We start from the raw sequence: 26,217 nt of genomic DNA, 5'->3' as shown, positions 1-26,217 counted from the left end.
GCAAATAACAGGCTCAGCACACAGTGCAGTTTGCATCAGGGAACTTCTGATCATACTACACACCTCCTTCTGTAATTTGTCACTGGCTAAAATCCTTCCAGAGTGATGAGTACAATAACAGAGGAGCACGGCTGATATTTTATTTGTTACACTGCAATTCAAACTCCATCAAAATGAGGTTTAAGACAGTTTCACTGGACACTTACTGGTTACTATAGTTGTTGGGATAGTTGTAATATTTTCTTGTGTTACAGGAGCAGCTGTTGAGTCTGCAAATGAAAGATTTACAAAACAAATACTGTAATTTACTTGAAATATAATAACATACATTCCAATTCAAATCAACATGAAGCACAGATTCAGATATTGTTGATACTTACTGGTTACTACAGTAGGGGGTGTTGTTAGGACTGCTGTGGTGTTCTGCACTGTTACTGCAATAGTCGTGGTGTCTGTGATTTAAAAAGAGGTGATTATAAAGTCAGTATCAAAAAACTTGGTGTGTGCTGGAACATGACACTGAGAAAAACTGCACAACTCGTATCACTGTCTTATACTGTCAGGCCACATATCAGAACCTCAATGAATCAGCTTGAGAGGAAAAACATTTCTCAAGTCCAATTGATCAAATAAGGAAAAAGCCAGTAGTGGGGCAACAGCATTTCAACAGGGGGCACAGTTGTGGAATTACTGTTGAAAAAACCCTATTGTGTAGTATTCAGGAATTCAGTGTAGTCCATAATAAATACTTCACTTGGAGAATTGTGCCCCTAATGTGTTTTGTGTGGTAGCCCTCTAAAAGCTTTATGAAAACGATGGTGTTTTCAGGTTACTGTTAAAGGTTTATTGTTGGTTTGACAGGGGAGACACTTGTAAGAACCATAATAAACTGGTGTAGCTTAGCAGACTGGTTTTGAGCTCACACTGGTGAGTCCACTGTATAATAATACTATACAGATATATACAACCCCTGAAAATATGACATTTCGTACCAGTTTGGGGAGTTGTTGATGGGCAAATCAATAGACCTGTTTTAAAACAAGAGAGAGATTAGATTAATTTATGAAAACATATTTGAACCTCAATCTCAAATGCAGCTGGGGCAATAAAGTAATTCAAATGAAGGTTTCAGCTCTTACTAGAGAATGGCTGGCAAAATTGTCCATCTGGAGGAATGGCATTGATGCATCCACATGTACTATCAATGGTGTCATCACATTTGCCAAAAGTGGTGCAGAAATCACAAGGCCAACTATACTGCTCCTCACATCTGCACTGGGATGTTGTGCCATTTTGGTTACAAACTAGAGGATAGGAAGAATGAAAACACAAACACAAAAATTGCCAAAGAGATAGCTGAAATCATTTGAAAAAAGTTCATAATGTATGATAATGAATTTTGTGTATATGTTACTGTTCTTACCAGTAGAAATGTTGACATCAGAGATTTGTATGGCATTGTTGATGCTGATGGGGAAACTGGTGTTTCTCAGAACGGCCCTCAGTTGATCTATTACTGTAACATCTGTGGTGTTCAGCTCAATAGAAATCAGATATTCATAAACAACTGGAGGAGCTGGAGAGAGAGACAAATCAAAGGTAAAGGAGGGAAAATGTAACTCTAGCTGTATCACTTCAAATCTGTCCTGTGGTTATCATTTAATTCTTTTCATTGATTAAATACTGTCCTCTCAGTCTTACTTGTTGGTGGTGGTGGAGAGGGTGTTGTTAGAGTACAAACTGTAAAGTCTGTTGGGAGGAAGAGAGAGAGCAGTGGATGGTAAATAAGAACAAATGTAGACACTGACTCTTCTAAGATGACGACCACTGTCTTCTTATAGGCCACATAATTAATTCAAAACTGCTTACTGTGTTGATCAACAGACTGGCAATACTGTCCATCAGGAGGAATGGCATTGATGCATCCACACGTGTCATCAGTGATGTTGTCACAGGATCCATACAGGAAACACTGGTCACATGACCAACGATACTGGTCCTCACATCTGCACTGGAAACCAGCACTGCTTGGATAGCAAACTGGGGACAAATATAGGCAATACCAATCTAATTGATGAAGACATATAACAAATTTATTTCTATACAGTGAAAAACATCCCAGCTCAAAATAACATATGGTGCCTTGGCTTAAAAAACTTTAACCACAGATTTGGGTGGGGTTTAGTTACTCTTTAAGTATGCATTTTGGAATATTTTTAAGTTCAAAACAAGTGTATTAATTGATGATTTGAGATCCTTTGACTGATTTCAGTAACAAGAACATGAATATAACTAACTTTGCATAAACAAATTGAAAGCAGATGATACAACTTATACACATTTTTACACTCAAGGTCCAAAGTGGAAACAAGACTGCAACTTCAAATATATCATACCTGATGATTTTATGATGCATTGTACATTTCATATATCTGAAAAATTATTGATACAGTGAAACCAGTATGGACAAAGCTATAATTCCTACCTGTAGAAATGTTGACATCAGAGATTTGTATGGTATTGTTGATGCTGATGGGGAAACTGGTGTTTCTCAGAAGAGTCCTCAGTTGATCTATTACTGTAACATCTGTGGTGTTCAGCTCAATAGAAACCAGGTATTCATAAACAACTGGAGGAGCTGGAGAGAGAGACACATCAAAGGTAAAGGAGGGAAAATTAAACTCTAGCTGTATCACTTCAAATCTGTCCTGTGGTTATCATTTAATGCTCTTCACTGATTAAATTCTGTCCTCTCAGTCTTACTTGTTGGTGGTGGAGAGGGTGTTGTTAGAGGACAAGCTGTAAAGTCTGTTGGGAGGAAGAGAGAGAGCAGTGGATGGTAAATAAGAACAAATGAAGACGCTGACTCTTCTAAGATGACTATCACTGTCTTCTTATAGGCCACATAATTAATTCAAAACTGCTTACTGTGTTGATCAACAGACTGGCAATACTGTCCATCAGGAGGAATGGCATTGATGCATCCACACGTGTCATCAGTGAAGTTGTCACAGGATCCATACAGGAAACACTGGTCACATGACCAACGATACTGGTCCTCACATCTGCACTGGAAACCAGCACTGCTTGGATAGCAAACTGGGGACAAATATAGGCAATTTCAATCTAATTGATGAGGACATATAACAAATTCCTAAGTAGGAAAGTAATTTATTTCTATACAGTGAAAAACATCCCAGCTCAAAATAACATATGATGCCTTGGCTTAAAAAACTTTAACCACAGATTTGGGTGGGGTTTAGTTACTCTTTAAGTATGCATTTTGGAATCTTTTAAAGTTCAAAACAAGTGTATTAATTGATGATTTGAGATCCTTTGACTGATTTCAATAACAAGAACATGAACATAACTAACTTTGCATAAACAAATTGAAAGCAGATGATACAACTTATACACATTTTTACACTCAAGGTCCAAAATGGAAACAAGACTGCAACTTCAAATATATCATACCTGATGATTTTATGATGCATTGTACATTTCATATGTCTGAAAGATTATTGATACAGTGAAACCAGTATGGACAAAGCTATAATTCCTACCTGTAGAAATGTTGACATCAGAGATTTGTATGGTATTGTTGATGCTGATGGGGAAACTAGTGTTTCTCAGAAGAGTCCTCAGTTGATCTATTACTGTAACATCTGTGGTGTTCAGCTCAATAGAAATCAGGTATTCATAAACAACTGGAGGAGCTAGAGAGAGAGAGAAGTCAAACACAAGATAGTACCATGGTAAGAAACAAATTTAATTGATGTCCTCCAACCATTTAAAACTCAATATTCTTACAGGCCATGTTATTAATGAATAAATAATATTTCATGTTTCTTGACACCTACTGGTTACTGTAGTTGTTGCTGGTGTTTGGACAGTTGTAGTGTTCTGATCTGTTGTTGTGATAGGTGTTGAGTCTAGAAAGATATTACAATTATTTGTAATTTGATTCAAAGAAAAGTCAAATAATGCAAGTCAAGATTTTGTACTGTATATTTTTACTATTTTTTTTACAGTGCAAGTACTGTATATTTATATTGCAATCAAACTATGCCTTTCATATGCTGTTCGTGGATGCTATGGTTAATTTTGGAGTGGCAATTTTTTGAGAGGAATTAACAGGCTTAGCACGCAGTGCAGTTTGCATCAGGGAACTTCTGATCATACCACACGCCTCCTTCTGTAATTTGGCACTGGCTAAAATCCTTCCAAAGTGATGAGTAAAATATCAGAGGAGCACGGCTGATATTTTTTGTTACACTGCAATTCAAACTCCATCAAAATGGTGTTTAAGACAGTGCCTGAAAGTCTCTTCAGTTCTCTGGTTTATCCTATGTATGTATAAAGTAAATAAAATAGCTTAACTGGACACTTACTGGTTACTAAAGTTGTTGGGATAGTTGTAATGTTTTCTTGTGTTGTAGGAGCAGTTGTTGAGTCTGCAAATTAAAATAAATAAAAAAAAATTACAATTACTGTAATTTACTTGAAATATATTACAAAGTACATTACAATTCAAATTGACATGAAGCACAGATTCAGATGTTATTGTTGACACTTACTGGTTACTACAGTAGGGGGTGTTGTTAGGACTGCTGTAGTGTTCTGCCCTGTTATTGCAATAGTTGTGGTGTCTGTGACTTATAAAGAAGAGGTGATTATAAAGTCAGTATCAAAAACACTAGTTGGTGTGTACTGGAACATGACACCAAGAAAAATTGCACAACTCGTATTACTGTCTTATACTGTCAGGCCACATATCAGAACCTCAATGAATCAGCTTGAGAGGAAAAACATTTCTCAAGTCCAATTGATCAAATAAGGAAAAAGCCAGTAGTGGAGCAACAGCATTTCAACAGGGGGCACAGTTGTGGAATTACTGTTGAAAAAACCCTATTGTGTAGTATTCAGGAATACAGTGTAGTTCATAATAAATACTTTGTGTATGGTAGCCCTCTGCAATTTTTGAAAACGATGGTGTTTTCAGGTTATTGTTTTAGGTTTATTGTTGGTTTGACAGAGGAGACACTTGTAAGAACCATAATAAACTGGTGTAGCTTAGCAGACTGGTTTTGAGCTCACACTGGTGAGTCCACTGTATAATAATACTATACAGATATATACAACCCCTGAAAATATAATGACATTTCGTACCAGTTTGGGGAGTTGTTGATGGGCAAATCAAAAGACCTGTTTTAAAACAAGAGCGAGATTAGATTAATATCTGAAAACATATTTGAACCTCAATCTCAAATGCAGCTGGGGCAATAAAGTAATTCAAATTAAGGTTTCAGCTCTTACTAGAAAATGGCTGGCAAAATTGTCCATCTGGAGGAATGGCATTGATGCATCCACATGTACTATCAATGGTGTCATCACATTTGCCAAAAGTGGCACAGAAATCACAAGGCCAACTATACTGCTCCTCACATCTGCACTGGGATGTTGTGCCATTTTGGTTACAAACTAGAGGATAGGAAGAATGAAAAGACAAACACAAAAATTGCCAAATAGTTGAAATATGTTGAAAAAAGTTCATAATGTACAATAATGAAATTTGTGTATATGTTACTGTTCTTACCAGTAGAAATGTTGACATCAGAGATTTGTATGGCATTGTTGATGCTGATGGGGAAACTGGTGTTTCTCAGAATGGTCCTCAGTCGATCTATTACTGTAACATCTGTGGTGTTCAGCTCAATAGAAATCAGGTATTCATAAACAACTGGAGGAGCTGGAGAGAGAGACAAACCAAAGGTAAAGGAGGGAAAATGTAACTCTAGCTGTATCACTTCAAATCTGTCCTGTGGTTATCATTTAATGCTCTTCACTGATTAAATACTGTCCTCTCAGTCTTACTTGTTGGTGGTGGTAGAGAAGGTGTTGTTAGAGGACAAGCTGTAAAGTCTGTTGGGAGGAAGAGAGAGAGCAGTGGATGGTAAATAAGAACAAATGAAGACACTGACTCTTCTAAGATGACGACCACTGTCTTCTTATAGGCCACATAATTAATTCAAAACTGCTTACTGTGTTGATCAACAGACTGGCAATACTGTCCATCAGCAGGAATGGCATTGATGCATCCACATGTGTCATCAGTGATGTTGTCACAGGATCCATACAGGAAACACTGGTCACATGACCAACGATACTGGTCCTCACATCTGCACTGGAAACCAGCACTGCTTGGATAGCAAACTGGGGACAAATATAGGCAATATTAATCTAATTGATGAGCACATATAACAAATTCCTAAGTAGGGAAGTTATTTATTTCTATACAGTGAAAAACAACCCAGCTCAAAATAACATATGGTGCCTTGGCTTAAAAAACTTTAACCACAGATTTGGGTGGGGTTTAGTTACTCTTTAAGTATGCATTTTGGAATCTTTTAAAGTTCAAAACAAGTGTATTAATTGATGATTTGAGATCCTTTGACTGATTTCAATAACAAGAACATGAACATAACTAACTTTGCATAAACAAATTGAAAGCAGATGATACAACTTATACACATTTTTACACTCAAGGTCCAAAATGGAAACAAGACTGCAACTTCAAATATATCATACCTGATGATTTTATGATGCATTGTACATTTCATATATCTGAAAGATTATTGATACAGTGAAACCAGTATGGACAAAGCTATAATTCCTACCTGTAGAAATGTTGACATCAGAGATTTGTATGGTATTGTTGATGCTGATGGGGAAACTAGTGTTTCTCAGAATGGTCCTCAGATGATCTATTACTGTAACATCTGTGGTGTTCAGCTCAATAGAAATCAGGTATTCATAAACAACTGGAGGAGCTGGAGAGAGAGAGAAGTCAAACACAAGATGGTACCATGGTAAGAAACAAATTTAATTGATGTCCTCCAACCATTTAAAACTCAATATTCTTCCAAGCCATTATATTAATGAATAAATAACATTTCATGTTTCTTGACACCTACTGGTTACTGTAGTTGTTGCTGGTGTTTGGACAGTTGTAGTGTTCTGATCTGTTGTTGTGATAGGTGTTGAGTCTAGAAAGATATTACAATTATTTGTAATTTGATTCAAAGAAAAGTCAAATAATTCAAGTCAAGATTTTGTACTGTACATTGTTACAATTTCTTTTTACGGTGCAAGTACTGTATATTTATATTGCAATCAAACTATGCCTTTCATATGCTGTTCGTGGATGCTATGGTTAATTTTGGAGTGGCAATTTTTTGAGAGGTATTAACGGGCTCAGCACGCAGTGCAGTTTGCATCAGGGAACTTCTGATCATACCACACGCCTCCTTCTGTAATTTGGCACTGGCTAAAATCCTTCCAAAGTGATGAGTACAATATCAGAGGAGCACGGCTGATATTTTTTGTTACACTGCAATTCAAACTCCATCAAAATGGTGTTTAAGACAGTGCCTGAAAGTCTCTTCAGTTCTCTGGTTTATCCTATGTATGTATAAAGTAAATAAAATAGCTTAACTGGACACTTACTGGTTACTAAAGTTGTTGGGATAGTTGTAATGTTTTCTTGTGTTGTAGGAGCAGTTGTTGAGTCTGCAAATTAAAAATTAAAAAAAAAAATTACAATTACTGTAATTTACTTGAAATATATTACAAAGTACATTACAATTCAAACTGACAAGAAGCACAGATTCAGATGTTGTTGTTGACACTTACTGGTTACTACAGTAGGGGGTGTTGTTAGGACTGCTGTAGTGTTCTGCACTGTTACTGCAATAGTTGTGGTGTCTGTGACTTATAAAGAAGAGGTGATTATAAAGTCAGTATCAAAAAAACTAGTTGGTGTGTGCTGGAACATGACACCAAGAAAAATTGCACAACTCGTATTACTGTCTTATACTGTCAGGCCACATATCAGAACCTCAATGAATCAGCTTGAGAGGAAAAACATTTCTCAAGTCCAATTGATCAAATAAGGAAAAAGCCAGTAGTGGGGCAACAGCATTTCAACAGGGGGCACAGTTGTGGAATTACTGTTGAAAAAACCCTATTGTGTAGTATTCAGGAATTCAGTGTAGTCCATAATAAATACTTCACTTGGAGAATTGTGCCGCTAATGTATGTTGTTAAATTTTTTAAAACAATGGTGTTTTCAGGTTATTGTTATAGGTTTACTGTTGGTTTGACAGGGGAGACACTTATAAGAACCATAATAAACTGGTGTAGTTTAGCAGACTGGTTTTGAGCTCACACAGCCATTTTAAGGTGAGTCCACTGTATAATAATACTACACAGATATATACAACCCCTGAAAATATAATGACATTTCGTACCAGTTTGGGGAGTTGTTGATGGGCAAATCAAAAGACCTGTTTTAAAACAAGAGAGGTTAGATTAATTTATGAAAACATACATGAACCTATCTCAAATGCAGCTGGGGCAATAAAGTAATTCAAATGAAGGTTTCAGCTCTTACTAGAAAATGGCTGGCAAAATTGTCGATCTGGAGGAATGGCATTGATGCATCCACATGTACTATCAATGGTGTCATCACATTTGCCAAAAGTGGTGCACAAATCACAAGGCCAACTATACTGCTCCTCACATCTGCACTGGGATGTTGTGCCATTTTGGTTACAAACTAGAGGATAGGAGGAATGAAAACATTTGAAAAAAGTTCATAATGTATGATAATGAATTTTTTGTATATGTTACTGTTCTTACCAGTAGAAATGTTGACATCAGAGATTTGTATGGCATTGTTGATGCTGATGGGGAAACTGGTGTTTCTCAGAATGGTCCTCAGTCGATCTATTACTGTAACATCTGTGGTGTTCAGCTCAATAGAAATCAGGTATTCATAAACAACTGGAGGAGCTGGAGAGAGAGACATCAAAGGGAAGATGGGAAAAAATAAACTCTAGCTATATCACTTCAAATCTGTACCATGGTTATCATTTACTTCTATTCATTGATTAAATACTGTCCTCTCAGTCTTACTTGGTGGTGGTGGTGGAGAGGGTGTTGTAAGAGGACAAGCTGTAAAGTCTGTTGGGAGGAAGAGAGAGAGCAGTGGATGGTAAATAAGAACAAATGTAGACACTGACTCTTCTAAGATGACTATCACTGTCTTCTTATAGGCTAAATAATTAGTTCAAAACTGCTTACTGTGTTGATCAACAGACTGGCAATACTGTCCATCAGGAGGAAAGGCATTGATGCATCCACACGTGTCATCAGTGATGTTGTCACAGGATCCATACAGGAAACACTGGTCACATGACCAACGATACTGGTCCTCACATCTGCACTGGAAACCAGCACTGCTTGGAGTGCAAACTGGGGACAAATTCAGACAATATGAGCCTCATTTATAAGGAAATATAAGAACAACTTTTGAAGGCAAGCATTTTGTTTATAGACAATGAAAAACATTTCAGCTGAAAATTATACATGGTGCCCAGCCTTGAAAAACGTAAAGCATGTTTTGCAATTTTTTGAAGTTGAAAACAAATGGATTCATTGATAATCAAGATGCATTAAACATGAGTTTAATAATATGAACAGAACTAACATAAACAAATTGAAAGCAGATGATATGAGTTATAAATGTTTTTACAAACAAGGACCAAAAATGAAATACGACTGTAACTTCAAATATATCACACCTGAGGATTTTATGATGCATTGTACATTTCATCTGAAAAATTATTGACAGTTAAACCAAAAATGGACAAAGCTATAATTCCTACTTGTAGAAATGTTGACATCAGAGATTTGTATGGTATTGTTGATGCTGATGGGGAAACTGGTGTTTCTCAGAATGGTCCTCAGATGATCTATTACTGTAACATCTGTGGTGTTCAGCTCAATAGAAATCAGGTATTCATAAACAACTGGAGGAGCTGGAGAGAGAGACAAATCAAAGGGAAGATGGTACCATGGTAAGAAACAAATTTAATTGGTGCCCTCCAACCATTTAAAACTCAATATTCTTACAGGCCATGTTATTAATGAATAAATAACATTTCATGTTTCTTGACACCTACTGGTTACTGTAGTTGTTGTTGGTGTTTGGACAGTTGTAGTGTTCTGATCTGTTGTTGCGATAGGTGTTGAGTCTAGAAAGATATTACAATTATTTGTAATTTGATTCAATGAAAAGTCAAATAATGCAAGTCAAGATTTTGTACTGTACATTTTTACACATTTTTTTTTACAGTGCCAGTACTGTATATTTATAATGCAATCAACCTATGCCTTTCATATGCCGTTTTTGGATGCTGTGCTTAATTTTTGAGTGCTGTTGGTATAGGAGGCAATTAACAGGCTCAGCACGCAGTGCAGTTTGCATCAGGGAACTTCTGATCATACTACACACCTCCTTCTGTAATTTGGCATTGGCTAAAATCCTTCCAGAGTGATGAGTACAATAACAGAGGAGCACGGCTGATATTTTATTTGTTACACTGCAATTCAAACTCCATCAACTCCATCTCCTTCAGACAGTTTCACTGGACACTTACTGGTTACTATAGTTGTTGGGATAGTTGTAATATTTTCTTGTGTTACAGGAGCAGCTGTTGAGTCTGCAAATGAAAGATTTACAAAAAAATACTGTAATTTACTTGAAATATAATAATATACATTCCAATTCAAATCAACATGAAGCACAGATTCAGATATTGTTGATACTTACTGGTTACTACAGTAGGGGGTGTTGTTAGGACTGCTGTGGTGTTCTGCACTGTTATTGCAATAGTCGTGGTGTCTGTGATTTAAAAAGAAGAGGTGATTATAAAGTCAGTATCAAAAACACTAGTTGGTGTGTACTGGAACATGACACCAAGAAAAATTGCACAACTCGTATTACTGTCTTATACTGTCAGGCCACATATCAGAACCTCAATGAATCAGCTTGAGAGGAAAAACATTTCTCAAGTCCAATTGATCAAATAAGGAAAAAGCCAGTAGTGGGGCAACAGCGTTTCAACAGGGGGCACAGTTGTGGAGTTACTGTTGAAAAAACCCTATTGTGTAGTATTCAGGAATTCAGTGTAGTCTAGGGATGCACCGATGCCACTTTTTCAATGCCGATACCGATTACGAGTATGAAAGTTTAAGTATCGACCGATACTGAGTACCGATCCGATCCATTACTTTTACTGAACAGTACAGGCTTACTTCCGTAGTTTGGGGTCAATGGACAAAATTATTGAGATAAAATCCTTGTTTTTCCCACTGTTTGAGAAATACAGGCTTCTATGTGCCACAAATGCATAAAATCAAGACAGTTTGCTTTTATTTCTTACATGTTACTCATGGCTTTCGGTATCACATTTAGTCTTGGGTAAAATCTCCAATACCGATATTCCATTTTAGCCTGGTATCAGCACCGATACCGATACCAGTATCGGTATCGGTGCATCCCTAGTGTAGTCCATAACAAATACTTTGTGTATGGTAGCCCTCTGCAATTTTTGAAAATAATGGTGTTTTCAGGTTATTGTTTTAGGTTTATTGTTGGTTTGACAGGGGAGACACTTGTAAGAGAATGAAGAAAGAAAAGCCAGCACTCATAATGTCCTTTTGTCATATAATTGAATGGGCAGCTATAGAGCACAAACGACGGACGCGTTTCAGCAATAAGCCATCATCAGCGTTATTTTGATCGAGTTGTGCTCGCACTTGGCGGAGTTGAGACACTTGTAAGAACCATAATAAACTGGTATAGTTTAGCAGACTGGTTTTGAGCTCACACTGGTGAGTCCACTGTATAATAATACTATACAGCTATATACAACCCCTGAAAACATAATGACATTTCGTACCAGTTTGGGGAGTTGTTGATGGGCAAATCAAAAGACCTGTTTTAAAACAAGAGAGAGATTAGATTAATATCCGAAAACATATTTGAACCTCAATCTCAAATGCAGCTGGGGCAATAAAGTAATTCAAATTAAGGTTTCAGCTCTTACTAGAGAATGGCTGGCAAAATTGTCGATCTGGAGGAATGGCATTGATGCATCCACATGTACTATCAATGGTGTCATCACATTTGCCAAAAGTGGCACAGAAATCACAAGGCCAACTATACTGCTCCTCACATCTGCACTGGGATGTTGTGCCATTTTGGTTACAAACTAGAGGATAGGAGGAATGGAAACACAAACACAAAAATTGCCAAATAGTTGAAATATGTTGAAAAAAAGTTCATAATGTACAATAATTAATTTTGTGTATATGTTACTGTTCTTACCTGTAGAAATGTTGACATCAGAGATTTGTATGGTATTGTTGATGCTGATGGGGAAACTGCTGTTTCTCAGAACGGCCCTCAGTTGATCTATTACTGCAACATCTGTGGTGTTCAGCTCAATAGAAATCAGGTATTCATAAACAACTGGAGGAGCTGGAGAGACAAATCAAAGGTAAAGGAGAGAAAATGTAACTCTAGCTGTATCACTTCAAATCTGTCCTGTGGTTATCATTTAATTCTCTTCATTGATTAAATTCTGTCCTCTCAGTCTTACTTGTTGGTGGTGGTGGAGAGGGTGTTGTTAGAGGACAAACTGTAAAGTCTGTTGGGAGGAAGAGAGAGAGCAGTGGATGGTAAATAAGAACAAATGTAGACACTGACTCTTCTAAGATGACGACCACTGTCTGCTTACAGGCCACATAATGAGTTCAAAACTGCTTACTGTGTTGATCAACAGACTGGCAATACTGTCCATCAGGTGGAAAGGCATTGATGCATCCACATGTGTCATCAGTGATGTTGTCACAGGATCCATACAGGAAACACTGGTCACATGACCAACGATACTGGTCCTCACATCTGCACTGGAAACCAGCACTGCTTGGATAGCAAACTGGGACAAATACACATATTATGAGTGTCTTCTATGAAGAAATATGCCCAATTTGTTTTGAGAGAGCAGTTGACATATAATATATGCATTGAAAAATAGTTCACATCCAAATTCTAAAATATAATTATACAGTGCCCAACTTTGAAAAACTTTGAACATGTAATTCAGCATCTTTCCAAGTTTGAAAAGCAGGGGATTTTTGACAACTAAGACCCACTGATGATGATTTAGCAATTTATGAAGTAATTCAGTTTGATTCATTGCTGTTTTTACAATTAACAACAGCTTTGGAAATACGACTTGAATGCTGAAATGTAAACGTGTAATTTGTGATTATTTTAAAAACCATTATACTTTGGTTGGGTACAGTAGAATTTAAAATTGCCAAAACTGTGAAAAGAAGCAAAATAAGTTATTATTCTCACCCGTAGAAATGTTGACGTCAGAGATTTGTATGGTATTGTTGATGCTGATGGGGAAACTGGTGTTTCTCAGAACGGTCCTCAGTCGATCTATTACTGTAATATCTGTGGTGTTCAGCTCAATAGAAACCAGGTATTCATGAAGAACTGGAGGAGCTGGAGAGAGAGAAATCAAAGGGAAGATGGGAAAAAATAAAATACCACTGTATCACTTCAAATCTGTACCGTGGTCATCACTTAATGCTCTTCACTGATTAAATACTGTCCTCTCAGTCTTACTTGTTGGTGGTGGTGGAGAGGGTGTTGTTAGAGGACAAGCTGTAAAGTCTGTTGGGAGGAAGAGAGAGAGCAGTGGATGGTAAATAAGAACAAATGTAGACACTGACTCTTCAAAGATGACTACAACTGTCTTCTTATAGGCCACATAATTAATTCAAAACTGCTTACTGTGTTGATCAACAGACTGGCAATACTGTCCATCAGGAGGAATGGCAGTGATGCACCCACACGTGTCATCAGTGATGTTGTCACAGGATCCATACAGGAAACACTGGTCACATGACCAACGATACTGGTCCTCACATCTGCACTGGAAACCAGCACTGCTTGGAGTGCAAACTGGGGACAAATACAGACAATATGAGCCTCATTCATAAGGAAATATAAGAACAACTTTTGAAGGCAAGCATTTTGTTTATATACAATGAAAAACATTTCAGCTGAAAATTATACATGGTGCCCAGCCTTGAAAAACGTAAAGCATGTGTTTTGCAATTTTTTGAAGTTGAAAACAAATGGATTCATTGATAATCAAGATGCATTAAACATGAGTTTAATAATATGAACAGAACTTACATAAATAAATTGAAAGCAGATGATATGAATTATAAATGTTTTTACAAACAAGGACCAAAAATGAATACAACTGTAACTTCAAATATATCACACCTGAGGATTTTATGATGCATTGTACATTTCATCTGAAAAATTATTGACAGTTAAACCAAAAATGGACAAAGCTATAATTCCTACTTGTAGAAATGTTGACGTCAGAGATTTGTATGGCATTGTTGTTGCTGATGGGGAAACTGGTGTTTCTCAGAACGGTCCTCAGTTGATCTATTACTGTAACATCTGTGGTGTTCAGCTCAATAGAAATCAGGTATTCATAAACAACTGGAGAAGCTGGAGAGAGAGAAATCAAAGGGAAGATGGGAAAAAATAAACTCTAGCTGTATCACTTCAAATCTGTCCTGTGGTTATCATTTAATGCTCTTCACTGATTAAATTCTGTCCTCTCAGTCTTACTTGGTGGTGGTGGTGGAGAGGGTGTTGTAAGAGAACAAGCTGTAAAGTCTGTTGGGAGGAAGAGAAAGAGCAGTGGATGGTAAATAAGAACAAATGTAGCCACTGACTCTTCAAAGATGACGACCACTGTCTTCTTATAGGCCACATAATTAGTTCAAAACTGCTTACTGTGTTGATTAACAGACTGGCAATACTGTCCATCAGGAGGAATGGCATTGATGCAGCCACACGTGTCATCAGTGATGTTGTCACAGGATCCATACAGGAAACACTGGTCACATGACCAACGATACTGGTCCTCACATCTGCACTGGAAACCAGCACTGCTTGGAGTGCAAACTGGAGACAAATATAGATATTATGACTCTCGAATATGTCAGCCAATGTGTTAAGAAACCATCTGATGTATCTGCAATAGAAAACCTTTCATATCCAAATTACACAGTGCCCAAATTTTAAAAAACTTTGACCCCCTGTACTTCAGCATCTTTCAAAGTTTGAAAACAGGCAAATTGTGATAATTGAGATCCATTGATGATGATTTAGGGAATCATTAAGTAATTCAGTTTGCTTAAAAATATTTCCCACAGAGGATTTGAACTACTACTGTTGTTACAGTCAAGGACCACTTTGGAAATAAGACTTGAATGCCGAAATGTAAATCTGTGATTATTTCAAAATGCATTATACTTTTATTGGTTACAGTCTAATTTAAAATTGTTGAAAAAGCTAAAAGAATAAAAACTATAGTATTACTCTCACCTGTAGAAATGTTGACGTCAGAGATTTGTATGGTATTGTTGATGCTGATGGGGAAACTGGTGTTTCTCAGAACGGCCCTCAGTAGATTTATTACTGTAACATCTGTGGTGTTCAGCTCAATAGAAACCAGGTATTCATGAAGAACTGGAGGAGCTGGAGAGAGAACAAATCAAAAGAAACATAACATACACTCTACTTGTATCATCTGTACCGGGGTCATCATTTAATGCTCTTCACTGATTAAATACTGTCCTCTCAGTCTTACTTGTTGGTGGTGGAGAGGGTGTTGTAAGAGGACAAGCTGTAAAGTCTGTTGGGAGGAAGAGAGAGAGCAGTGGATGGTAAATAAGAACAAATGTAGCCACTGACTCTTCTAAGATGACAACCACTGTCTGCTTATAGGCCACATAATTAGTTCAAAACTGCTTACTGTGTTGATCAACAGACTGGCAATACTGTCCATCAGGAGGAATGGCATTGATGCATCCACACGTGTCATCAGTGATGTTGTCACAAGATCCATACAGGAAACACTGGTTACATGACCAATGATACTGGTCCTCACATCTGCACTGGAAACCAGCACTGCTTGGAGAGCAAACTGGGAAAAATACACATATTATGGCTCTCTTTTATGAAGAAATATGCCAAGTATTATTTGAGGTATTAAATGAAGTATTTAATGTACATGCAGTGACAAATATTTCAGATCCAATTTACACAGTGCCTAACTGTGGAAAACTCTGAGCTGCTTTGATAGCAAACTGTGGACAAAAAAGTATTGATTGTAATATAACACATATAATACACGATGTTTTGTATGAACATATTCAAAATATAAAGAAATAAAACATTGTTCATGATACAAAGAATTGAATAAATGTCCAAGCATGTGTATACATCCCTACAACACATCATTCCTACCAGTAGAAATGTTGACATCAGAGATTTGTATGGTATTGTTGATGCTGATGGGGAAACTGGTGTTTCTCAGAACGGTCCTCAGTTGATCTATTACTGTAACATCTGTGGCGTTCAGCTCAATAGAAACCAGGTATTCATGAAGTGGCGGAGCTGGAGAGAGACAAATCAAAAGCATCACAGCAAAACAAGATTCTCGTTCATGTAGGTTCTTTACTGATTAAATTCTTTCTTCTCAGTCTTACTTGTGGATGGTGGTGCAGAAGGTGTTGTAAGGGGACAAGCTGTAAAGTCTGTTGGAAGAAAGGTAAAATTATTTTGAAAAAATCTGTCAATTTAAAATTTATAGTCACTTTTTTCAGAATAAGAATTCTTAAGATGAGAAGAAACTTCAGTGACCTCTGGGGGGAAATTGGGCCATAGTAATAGGATATAGCAAAGTGAAATAGAAATGGACGGTCAACATGCAGAATCGACAGTTTCAAGACTAGAACGTGTTAAATAGAAATGTATGAATAAAAGCATGAAAGACTAGCATTAAGAAGGTACACAAAATAGCAGCAATAATATCAGTAGAGCTTTCTGAGTTGAACTTGGAACTTACTTTGATGGTGTACTGACTGACAGTACCGTCCATCTGTGGGAATGGCTTTGATGCACCCACATGTGTCATTTGTATCGCCATCACATTTCCCATAGGTGGTACACTTGTCACAAGGCCAAAGATGGTCCTCCTCACATCGGCACTGGACCCCAGTGCCATTTTGGCTGCAAACTATTAAGAAAACACCACATTTTAACTGTTACAATGTAAAAGCATGCATACTTGAAGAAATAATTACAACAAATTGTAACTTTGGAGGGCTGCAAAACATTTGTTCTCACCCGTAGTAATGTCAACATCAGAGATGTTTACTTGTGTGTTGATTTGGACTGGGAAAATTGTATTTCTCAGGGTGTTTCTCAGCTGATGTGTAATTGTGGAGTCTGTAGTGTTCACCTCAATGTAAATCAGGTATTCATAAAGAACTGGAGGGACTGTAGGAAAAGAAGGGGATATTATTACAAAAATCTTTCCTTTTTGGTTACCTCATACAATATCTATGAATAATTTAGCAGAAATGGGGTCCTATAGTACAAATTAATTTCCTTGGATTATGGAGTCAATTTCAGTGAACATGTTATTAAGTTTCATGGAAGTCTAGTATTGTCCACAATGCCCCTCAGTTGCTCTGTGATACAAGTTGCAATTTTATTACATCCATTAATTTCAGATGTTTCTTATTGTTTGTTTTTCCAATAATTTGACACAGATTACACACAAAAGTATCATACTTTTACCTGTAAAGACTATATCAATTTCTGTGATGTTTACTGTGTCACTGAGTCTTATGGGAAAACTGGTGTTGTCTACAATGTCCCTCAGTCGCTCTATCACTGTAAAATCACTGGCACTGATTTCAACCTTAGTTATGTATTCATACGGTGAGAAAAGTTCTATGGTGGATAATATAGAGTAAGAAAAGACATTCATTACAAAACATTCTCCACATTGGAGATGTAGTGCCTCACACAGACTGAAAACAAGATGATGTTAAAAAGTTAAATTATGTAAACACCATTAATACTAAGCCTTGTATAAGCATATAGTAAGCATTATAAAAGCCTCCATCACCTGACTTTGGCTGGCAGTACTGCCCATCTGATGGAATGCCGTTGATACACCCACATGTCCCATTAATGATCTCATCACAGGCTCCGTATTTGATACAGTTGTCAGACGACCAAGCAAACTGCTCCTCACATTTGCACTGGAATCTGGTACCATTTGGGTAGCACACTGAACAAGAAAAACGCATTATAGCAAAAAAAAAAAAAAAAAAGTAAATATGTTAGCCTATGTTGATATTTTTTACACAGGCCTAGAACTATCAATAACATTTTAGGGTTAGGAATTGAATTGCTGGAGGTCAAATGAGGAACATATTGCTGGTGTCTAGCCACCCCTTATGACTTTTTGATTTTTGCTTGCCAGAAGGGCAAGTATCGACCGTAGGATTTTATAGGTCCTTGCTGAACTGCACGTCTGCAATGTCTGAATCAACTAAATATATTTTATTCAACAAAATATCGAGCTAATGAAACTAAATAAATCATTGGAATCTAGTAAAATGAACTAAGTGGCACATGTTAATTTGCTTGCTCGAATTATGAAATCATGCCTAATGGACTACCACAAACTAAAAAAATACAAAAAATACATAAAAATGACACATTTCATCTTAATCATGAAAGCCTTAAGGAGTTACAAGAAATATATACAAACTTCAAATAAAACATTAAGCATTTAGCACTGAATAAAGTAATACATAAAATTGGCCATGTAACCTATTCAAACAAACTGATACTATACCTCTACGTTAATTGATTTTGTGTTGAGATAATGACGGACTGTCAGCTTTTTAGCTAGGCTAGCTAGGTGACCATAGTAGCTATCTGGTTAGTTAGCTAACCATTACTGTCTTGCTGTAGACACATCTAGCGTTAATTTGCACATTTAGTAGAAGCTAGAGTTAGTTAGTAGTGGCTAGTTGCATGTTATGATTAACACTGGTTGTTTTGCTAAACTAGCTTGCTGGCTAACGCTAGTTAGCTAACGTTAGCTGTCAAAGCCGTTAAACTGACACTTCTCAAGCTACAACTAGCGTTTTGGCTAAATGCGAGACAACTTCCTGTATTAACCATACCTGAATTTGGAAACAAGTATTCAATTTTACCTATACCGTTACTCTGTTGAGTACGAGTTATATCACATACCAAAACAACCTTTTCAGGTGTCCATCTTTTTCTCGCCCGGTTTTTGTACATTTAGCCGTTATATGGACAGGCAGCTGTGGTTGCTAGGCGATTTGTGAGCAACTGCCAAGCCTCTCTATTATGCAAAATCAGTTATTAAAAGTTAGAAACTTTACCCACGCAACTACTCAAGCACACATTATCTGACACTCACAAACATTTAAACTTATTAAACTTATTGGCAATAATCTTTACATTTAAATTGCACTATAGGCTAATAAATGACATTTTCATTAGGTTTTGTTGTTTTCTGTGCCCAAACTTGTCTTGTCCGTCACTCAGTAGTCATGATGATATCTAGACTAAACAAATAACTTGGAGCATCTTTGTACTCCAAACCCTTTGTCAAGTGGTGTTGCTGAAAGATTAGCCATGTTGTCTGTATCCATTACTGTCAAAAAAACAACAACGTACATGACTTAGTTTTGGTCTCAGCTAAGCACTTAACAACTGCTAGACCAGTTTTCACTTTTTTTTTTTTTTTTCAAACGATAGTTTGCTTGGTCCTTTATGTGCTGAATATCATGACCCTAGAGCTTGTGAAAGCTGTTGAAAAAAATGTATTAGTAATTTACAAAAATGTAATGATAAAATACTGGAGTGATATGCAAATCCCTAGTGATATTCTCTTAAGTGGTAATCCTCAAGCTCTTTTTGTATTCATTGCTGTTGTGCGCTGTACTTCCTCAGAGATCACTTGTCAGTCAGTCTGGCCAGTACTGTGATGTGTTTTTCCTTGTGTTTTCTGTTGGTGAAGTTTGAGTTTCTTTTCTTTGTCTGTTGAGCCATGGTGACTGTCACTACTAATGCCTACTACCTAGTTCTTCTTCTATTTATTCCAAACAAACTGCTGCTGCTGTTGCTGGAAGTATAAAACACCTCACTTCCTGTGTGCCAGAGGATTTTTTTTCCAGGGAAAGACCTACCAGACAGCAGTTGTTTACAGCAGCAAATGTAAAAGCTTTCACAAACTGTGCTGATAGAGAGTATGGGACATTTCCTTGCAGATTATTACTTAAACCCATTCAGTAGAAACTGCACTCTTACCTGTGGTGACTTCGATGTCTGTGACATTCACTTTGGGGCCCAGAGCCAGAGAAAAGCTGTTGTTGCCCAGTAGGCTCTTGAGGACGCCCACTGTCTCAAAATCGATCACATTCAGCTCCAGTTCCACTTCATACTCAACCGGAGCTAGCAGTGCTGTGGGGGAAAAACACAACGTGCTTGTCAATCTTTTTGGTTTGTAGAAAGACTTAAACTTTGCTCAAACTTTAGTCAGGTGCTGGAGGTAGGCTACACTTTTTTAATCTGGGTTTGGGACAACCACAGTCTTCTTCTGCTGGTCATAAGATGGTGCTCACATGGGACATTTTCAAATTCACGACAATTATGCGTTGAAACACCTAGGTTGCGTTGTTGTTGCCGTGTCTCGTAACTTTCTGCAGCAGCGTACACATTTCATTTTGTGGATGAAGTCTTTTAGCGGATGACGTTTACCTGCGTTGCAATATTTTCTGCACTCCGTCAATCCCTTTCATCCGTCAACGCATAGGTCTCATTGAAACACATGGGATATTGTCTGTTTTTTGATCACAAATGCTCATGTGAAAGGGGCGGGGCCTAACAAAACAACTATCTGGGATTTAATGCTGAGAGTTTTATCACAGTAGAGCATGGGGTCCTTTAACATTTTTAGTCTGGGATCTAACCTAGAAATGTATGTATTGATTTAAAACAAACAAAAAAAATGCATGCCTCTGAATTCAATGAGAAGTCAAGATTGGAAGTCATGTAAGAGTATGAAATGATTACCTGATATTGGCTGGCAGTACTGGCCCTCAGCTGGAATGGCATTGATACATTTGCAGATGCCACTGGTTATGTGATCACAGGCTCCATATGTGACACAGCTGCTGTATGGCCAAGCAAACTGCTCCTCACATCTACACTGGAACCCAGTGCCATTCGCCGAGCACACTGTGAGAAGAGAAGTTTTGTCTTAAATGTAATATTGCCAGTATTAATAATACAAGTATATATAGTTGGAGTTAAGCTAATATATGAGTGTGGATCTGTGATTCTTCTATTGTCATAATTGGTCTATTAATAATATACGTAATTGATATTAGGGATGGTATGATATGCATATCTCACGATACGATTTGATACACGATATGGGGTTCATGATTCGATAAAACCACGATAAGATGTAATAAATAAAAGTTCAGTGACAACAAAGTCTGACTGTGCAGAATTATGTTTATTTCTGAGAGACAAATCTTTCTAGCGATGGCATTGGCTTTCTAGAATGTAAACAACAATTTAAAAATGCCATTACAAAGTGCAAATAATATAATTTCAATGGAGAACTTGTGAAATTGTGATGGTCAAGCCGTCTCATTTGTGATTACTACAGCAGAATAAAATGTAGCTAATATCACGATTCATTTTTCTGCCCCACGATACGTATTGTCACATTTTTGTATTGCGATATATTGAATTTTGATATATCGTCCCGTCCCTAATTGATATTCATAATATATGTAGCAAAGAATTTGGTAAAAGGTTCTTTGTCTATTTACAGTGGGTCAAGTTGTTCTGTGCTGAAGTATGTTGTACTCACCAGTGGCGATACCAATGTCAGAGATCTGTGTGGCGTTATCAAGCTGTATGGGAAGACTAGTAGTGTTCACAAAGGTCCTAATTTGCTCTACTGTTTCTGTATTTGAGGCATTAACTTCAACTTCAATAATGTAATTCCATCGATCTGTAGGCACTGCAAGGATTGAAATGAGAAAGGACACAATATGAATCTCTGGCAACCATAAATGTATTATTTACAGACCATTAACATATCCTACAGAGATTGTTTGAAAAAATATACTTGCCACAAGTTAATTAGATGCACAACAGATTCTAATGAAGCACTGTATTTGCCATTTTTGCCAAAAAACATGTTATGATTTTTCAGTTTCCTGAATTTGTGTTGAACCACCTAATTTTTCAGTCAAAGAAAAGGCCAAATCTTCTGTTGTGCGTCCAGCCTAATAGCGGTTTCTTGAAAAATCTCTCTTGAATATTCATTTATCAGACTAACCATTCCTTTTCTCTCTGATGTGAGGTAGCAAGTCTTCAGCGTAGTGCACCTGAGACAAGAGAGGAGAAATCAGCTTGAAAAGCTTCATCAAGTTCAAAGATTATCTATAAGTGATATTTTTGTTGTTTGAAAATAATTGTTTTCTGGATAAGCTTTGTTTTATTTAACAGAGTTCATGAACAAGAGTATGGCCTTGGTTTAGCTTGACCTTCCCATATTTGCTATTGGACACCATCTAGTATCGTAAACACAGTGGGCCTACCGGTGAAACCAGACTTGAAATCTCAATGAATTCCTGTGTTTCCAAAATATAGAGTGTCACTAGAAGGGCAAAGACGGTCAAGCCATTCTTTGATATTGCCATTCCTATCAAGAGAAGTAGAGAAGGAAAAAAAAAAACACAAGAAATTAATCTTCTAACAATGTTGATGTCTGTTGTTTTACTTGTTGCAGTTATTATTCAGTGTTCAGACTGGACAGGTTATTAAAATGCAGCTACAGCATGAATGGCACCCTTATCAATTGTTTTCTGTATTAACTTTTAGATTCTTAATTTCTTTGTTCTTTTTTTTTTTTTATCATTGACACATTTAATGCCATCTGTTCATGTGATGTCTTTTTATGCTCTGTAAATCTCTATGTAAATCTGTTTTTGAAAAGCTGCTATACAAATAAAGTTTTTTTCTGTCATTATTATTGTTAACATGCTTATTGACATTAACAACAGATGTGGCTGTGTGGCTACACAGTAGCCATTTTGTAACCGCCACGCCCTCCCCACCCCCGCGCCCCTTAACTGCAAGCTTGCTGCATTATGTTCATGTATTGATAAGAACATCTAAATGCCAAAAACAAAATTGTATATGTAATTGAATTGAAGATAGAATATAAGTGTGATTACTAATGATGACACTGGTTGGCTATAAGTTGTCGTTTTGATTTCAAGATTGATCTGATTACTTTTAAGGCTCAGCTAGATCTTTCTGCCAAGCTGCTGTATATCTCAGATCTTTTAACCCCTTAGGGGCCGAAGTGCAGTCTGAGATCCTCAGACTGCACTTTTCCATCCAGGCCACCAGCCTTGCAGATGCCAGAGGAGCTGAGGCGGTTCAAAATCAGTCCCTTACAACACTTCTTAAAACACATTTTGACACACAGGATTTTTCATAATTAGGCCTATTTTATTCCTGTTTAATTTGCCTGCCTATTCATACATAACCCTGATTTTAATTCATTTCTTGTGTTTTTATTGCTACCATATTGACTTTATTGATGTTACGTTCTTTTTAAAGTTCTATATGTAACACTGCTTTAAAAAGTGAATGTGAATGGCACTCTTCTTCTATGCCTCTTCCCTGTGAGCTGTAAAAGTTAGAGGAGGCGTAGAAGAAGAGCTGCAGCCATTTTTAAGACATCCATATGAAAACAACTAGGAGAAGCCACAAAAAGGTGAGATTTTATACTTTATAGCAAATACTTTCAAACAATATGTTTTACTAGTGTAACAGAAAAGCGTTCAAGGATGTCAGAAAGCTTGTCAGATTGGCAAACTCCGGTGTGGAAACATTGCCTAAATGAAGTCAAAGCGCAGTACAGAATGTTTTCGTAACGATTTTTAATGGAACGACTTGGGACTGGCACCCACGCAGTGTAGTGCCAGTCCCAACGGGGCTAGCCCTGGCAGAGCTTGTAAATCTATAATCATGAATTTATTAAAAGAATAAATTACATCATTTAGAATCAACTGCATGGACTGTATGGAGAAGTAGTAGCAGAAGTATATCATTACTGTTATATTGTCGTTTTATTTTTCATATTACTATTCATGTTCTCGCAACCTGTGATATAACAACAAGAAGTTGTGCCAAAGAATGTCTTGTTAAATATTAAAGCTTGACAAGCTCCTCATCACTCAATACTTTCCTCATTCCAAGGATGTCAACCTAGCATTTGGAAACTCCCAGTGTGGCTTCAGGCTCGGTCCATATTTAACCCATGGATTTTCCTGCTAGGGACCCTAATGGTGAATCTTTTCTCTACTACTGTAAGCTTCTTTCTGATAATGTGGGGACCCAATGGACGCAAACTCAGATGCATGACCTATTTAAATTCCTGACTCGCATCTTGAGAAGCCAAGCATCACATAAACAACAGACCTATTTTCCTGTTGGCCACTAGACCTGTTTTATTGGCAGCTTCTACCAACAAACCAATAAACCATTCACTGCTTGCGAATACATACCTTTAATGGCTTATCCTCTTCAATGTAACTGCATTGGTCAGAGAAGCCCCCGCATGGTGTTGGTTAATCATGTCTAACACAGTAGTAAGGACATCTAATGGGAATAAGAGAGAGAGAAATGTGTGGGTGTATGTGTGTTTATGTGGGTGGGGTTGGTGTTATTTAATAGACTTGTAGATTGTTTTTTTTCTCTTATAAAAAGAAAACATGCAAAGGATTACATGTAAAAAACTGTAAATCGTCAGTCTCATCATTGGTGATTCACAAAAGAAACATTACGATTTCAACTTCAGAAACAAACTGTTCTCATAATTGCATTGTACTTGCATCAACGCAAACAGTGCAAGTGCAATTAAGACTAGACTTAGCTGACCTTTACAAGGAGTGGTAACTTTAGCTGCAGAGGAGATCATTATTTTGTCAAACTGAGTGACAGTTCCTGTAAAACTTGATCCGTAACAGCACATTAAGACTGATGCACGACCTCCTCCACAAATGATCCTGTGTGTCTGTCTCCCATGGCACAAACACAACACAACTTCATGTCCCAGTTTAGACTGAGTGTGCAGTTAATCCACAGCACAGTCATTTAACCAAGGGTCGGAGTAACTAATTACATTTACTCAAGATGCTGTAATTGGGTAGCTTTTTTGTGTACTTGTACTTTATTTAGGACAAGTACACATTTAGTATTTTTCTTTTTCTTAAGTACATTTTTACTGAAGTATTGTAGGCTACTTAGCTACATTTTAAAATCACATCCATTACAGAGTACAGATTTTGTGGTTTAAGCATCAGAAACTGTACCAACATATATTGACAAATTGAGGTGGTGTTTGCAGTGAACAGTCAGCAAAGAGAAGAGTAATCTGACTTTACTGTATTTTTACACTTTATTTTGTAATTTCCAAATTTTCCAATTAAAGTATCGAGGTTGAACTCTGTCCTCTCGTCCTTTTAGAATCACATGGAAAAGAAACTCAGTAACCTTTGCTCTGAGTGCAGTTTAAATGAGCTTCTTTTTACTTTGACTTAAGTAGATTTTTACACCAGTACTTTTAATTCTACGTATGTAAAATATCAGTACTTCTACATGAGTAGGACATTCTAGTACTCTTTCCACCACTACATTTAACATGCCACAAAGATGTGAAGTGTATTGACAGTATTGCCACGTCAGTGAGCGCATTAAGTGGCACCAGATGTCATTAGATGTCAATAGTGTGAAGGCCTACTATTCTATCAGATTCACAGATGCTTGACTTTCACAAAGGGACTGTTGTCACACACATTCAAATCCTGATTAGTGTGGAAAACAACTTCCTGCTGTGGTAAGCTAGAAATAATCTTTTCAGTACATACTGTACTTACATGATCCTCCTGGTTTTACATTGGACTACTTGTTTATGGTACGCTTCTAGAAAATAGTTTACTTTGCACTCTGGGATTTTGAGTGTAGTTTGATTATATACATTGTCTTACCTCGCTTTTTCTTTATGGGACTTTGACTGGAGTTTGACTTTATACATTGTTGTTTATTGTTGGTTTGCAATTTTTATGTTTGTCATGATGCTGCTCTCTTGTCTCCCTTGACAGAAAAGTCCTAATCTCAGTGGTATTAACCTGCTTATATAAAGGTTAAATAAAAAAAAATTAAAACTATAAAAAGCACTTATTCTAATACTAATCTAATACTAATCTAAATGTGTTCTGATACTAATCTAAAACTTAAAAAAAAAAAAACATCCTACCTCTCTACTT

At 36.9% G+C, this 26,217-nt stretch overlaps 2 protein-coding genes across 2 annotated transcripts in view; both read right to left on the bottom strand.

Annotated features, from left to right (window-relative positions):
- Positions 1–12,725, bottom strand: part of LOC139911642 (uncharacterized) — a 34,365-nt gene extending 21,640 nt beyond the window's left edge. Inside the window, exons 1-24 of the mRNA XM_078289769.1 lie at positions 12,704–12,725; positions 12,236–12,388; positions 11,955–12,119; positions 11,808–11,843; positions 10,676–10,747; positions 10,503–10,565; positions 10,026–10,097; positions 9,729–9,881; positions 8,453–8,617; positions 8,310–8,345; positions 7,693–7,770; positions 7,507–7,569; positions 6,975–7,046; positions 6,678–6,830; positions 5,317–5,481; positions 5,170–5,205; positions 4,578–4,655; positions 4,392–4,454; positions 3,861–3,932; positions 3,564–3,716; positions 2,929–3,099; positions 2,764–2,808; positions 2,486–2,638; positions 1,140–1,304 (exon numbers count right to left, since the gene is read on the bottom strand). Of these exons, the coding sequence (XP_078145895.1) occupies positions 1,140–1,304; positions 2,486–2,638; positions 2,764–2,808; positions 2,929–3,099; positions 3,564–3,716; positions 3,861–3,932; positions 4,392–4,454; positions 4,578–4,655; positions 5,170–5,205; positions 5,317–5,481; positions 6,678–6,830; positions 6,975–7,046; positions 7,507–7,569; positions 7,693–7,770; positions 8,310–8,345; positions 8,453–8,617; positions 9,729–9,881; positions 10,026–10,097; positions 10,503–10,565; positions 10,676–10,747; positions 11,808–11,843; positions 11,955–12,119; positions 12,236–12,388; positions 12,704–12,725 (2,404 nt within the window). The remainder of the gene's footprint in view (positions 1–1,139; positions 1,305–2,485; positions 2,639–2,763; positions 2,809–2,928; positions 3,100–3,563; positions 3,717–3,860; positions 3,933–4,391; positions 4,455–4,577; positions 4,656–5,169; positions 5,206–5,316; positions 5,482–6,677; positions 6,831–6,974; positions 7,047–7,506; positions 7,570–7,692; positions 7,771–8,309; positions 8,346–8,452; positions 8,618–9,728; positions 9,882–10,025; positions 10,098–10,502; positions 10,566–10,675; positions 10,748–11,807; positions 11,844–11,954; positions 12,120–12,235; positions 12,389–12,703) is intronic.
- Positions 12,726–14,574: 1,849 nt separating this feature from the next.
- Positions 14,575–24,551, bottom strand: LOC139911641 (uncharacterized). Its single transcript, XM_078289768.1, has 14 exons — positions 24,457–24,551; positions 22,477–22,580; positions 22,215–22,263; positions 21,741–21,893; positions 20,930–21,094; positions 20,165–20,317; positions 17,937–18,101; positions 17,603–17,758; positions 17,147–17,299; positions 16,866–17,036; positions 16,507–16,554; positions 15,341–15,493; positions 14,773–14,917; positions 14,575–14,626 (listed from the first exon to the last, which is right to left on the bottom strand). Exons 2-14 carry the CDS (start codon positions 22,576–22,578, stop codon positions 14,575–14,577), a joined length of 1,665 nt encoding a protein of 554 aa, XP_078145894.1. The 5' UTR covers positions 22,579–22,580; positions 24,457–24,551.
- Positions 24,552–26,217: the final 1,666 nt, after the last annotated feature.

Source organism: Centroberyx gerrardi, chromosome 18, assembly GCF_048128805.1.
Source record: "Centroberyx gerrardi isolate f3 chromosome 18, fCenGer3.hap1.cur.20231027, whole genome shotgun sequence".
Classification (NCBI taxonomy): domain Eukaryota; kingdom Metazoa; phylum Chordata; class Actinopteri; order Beryciformes; family Berycidae; genus Centroberyx; species Centroberyx gerrardi.
The sequence above is the reverse complement of the archived record's forward strand: the minus strand, read 5'-3'. Positions and strand labels throughout refer to the sequence as shown.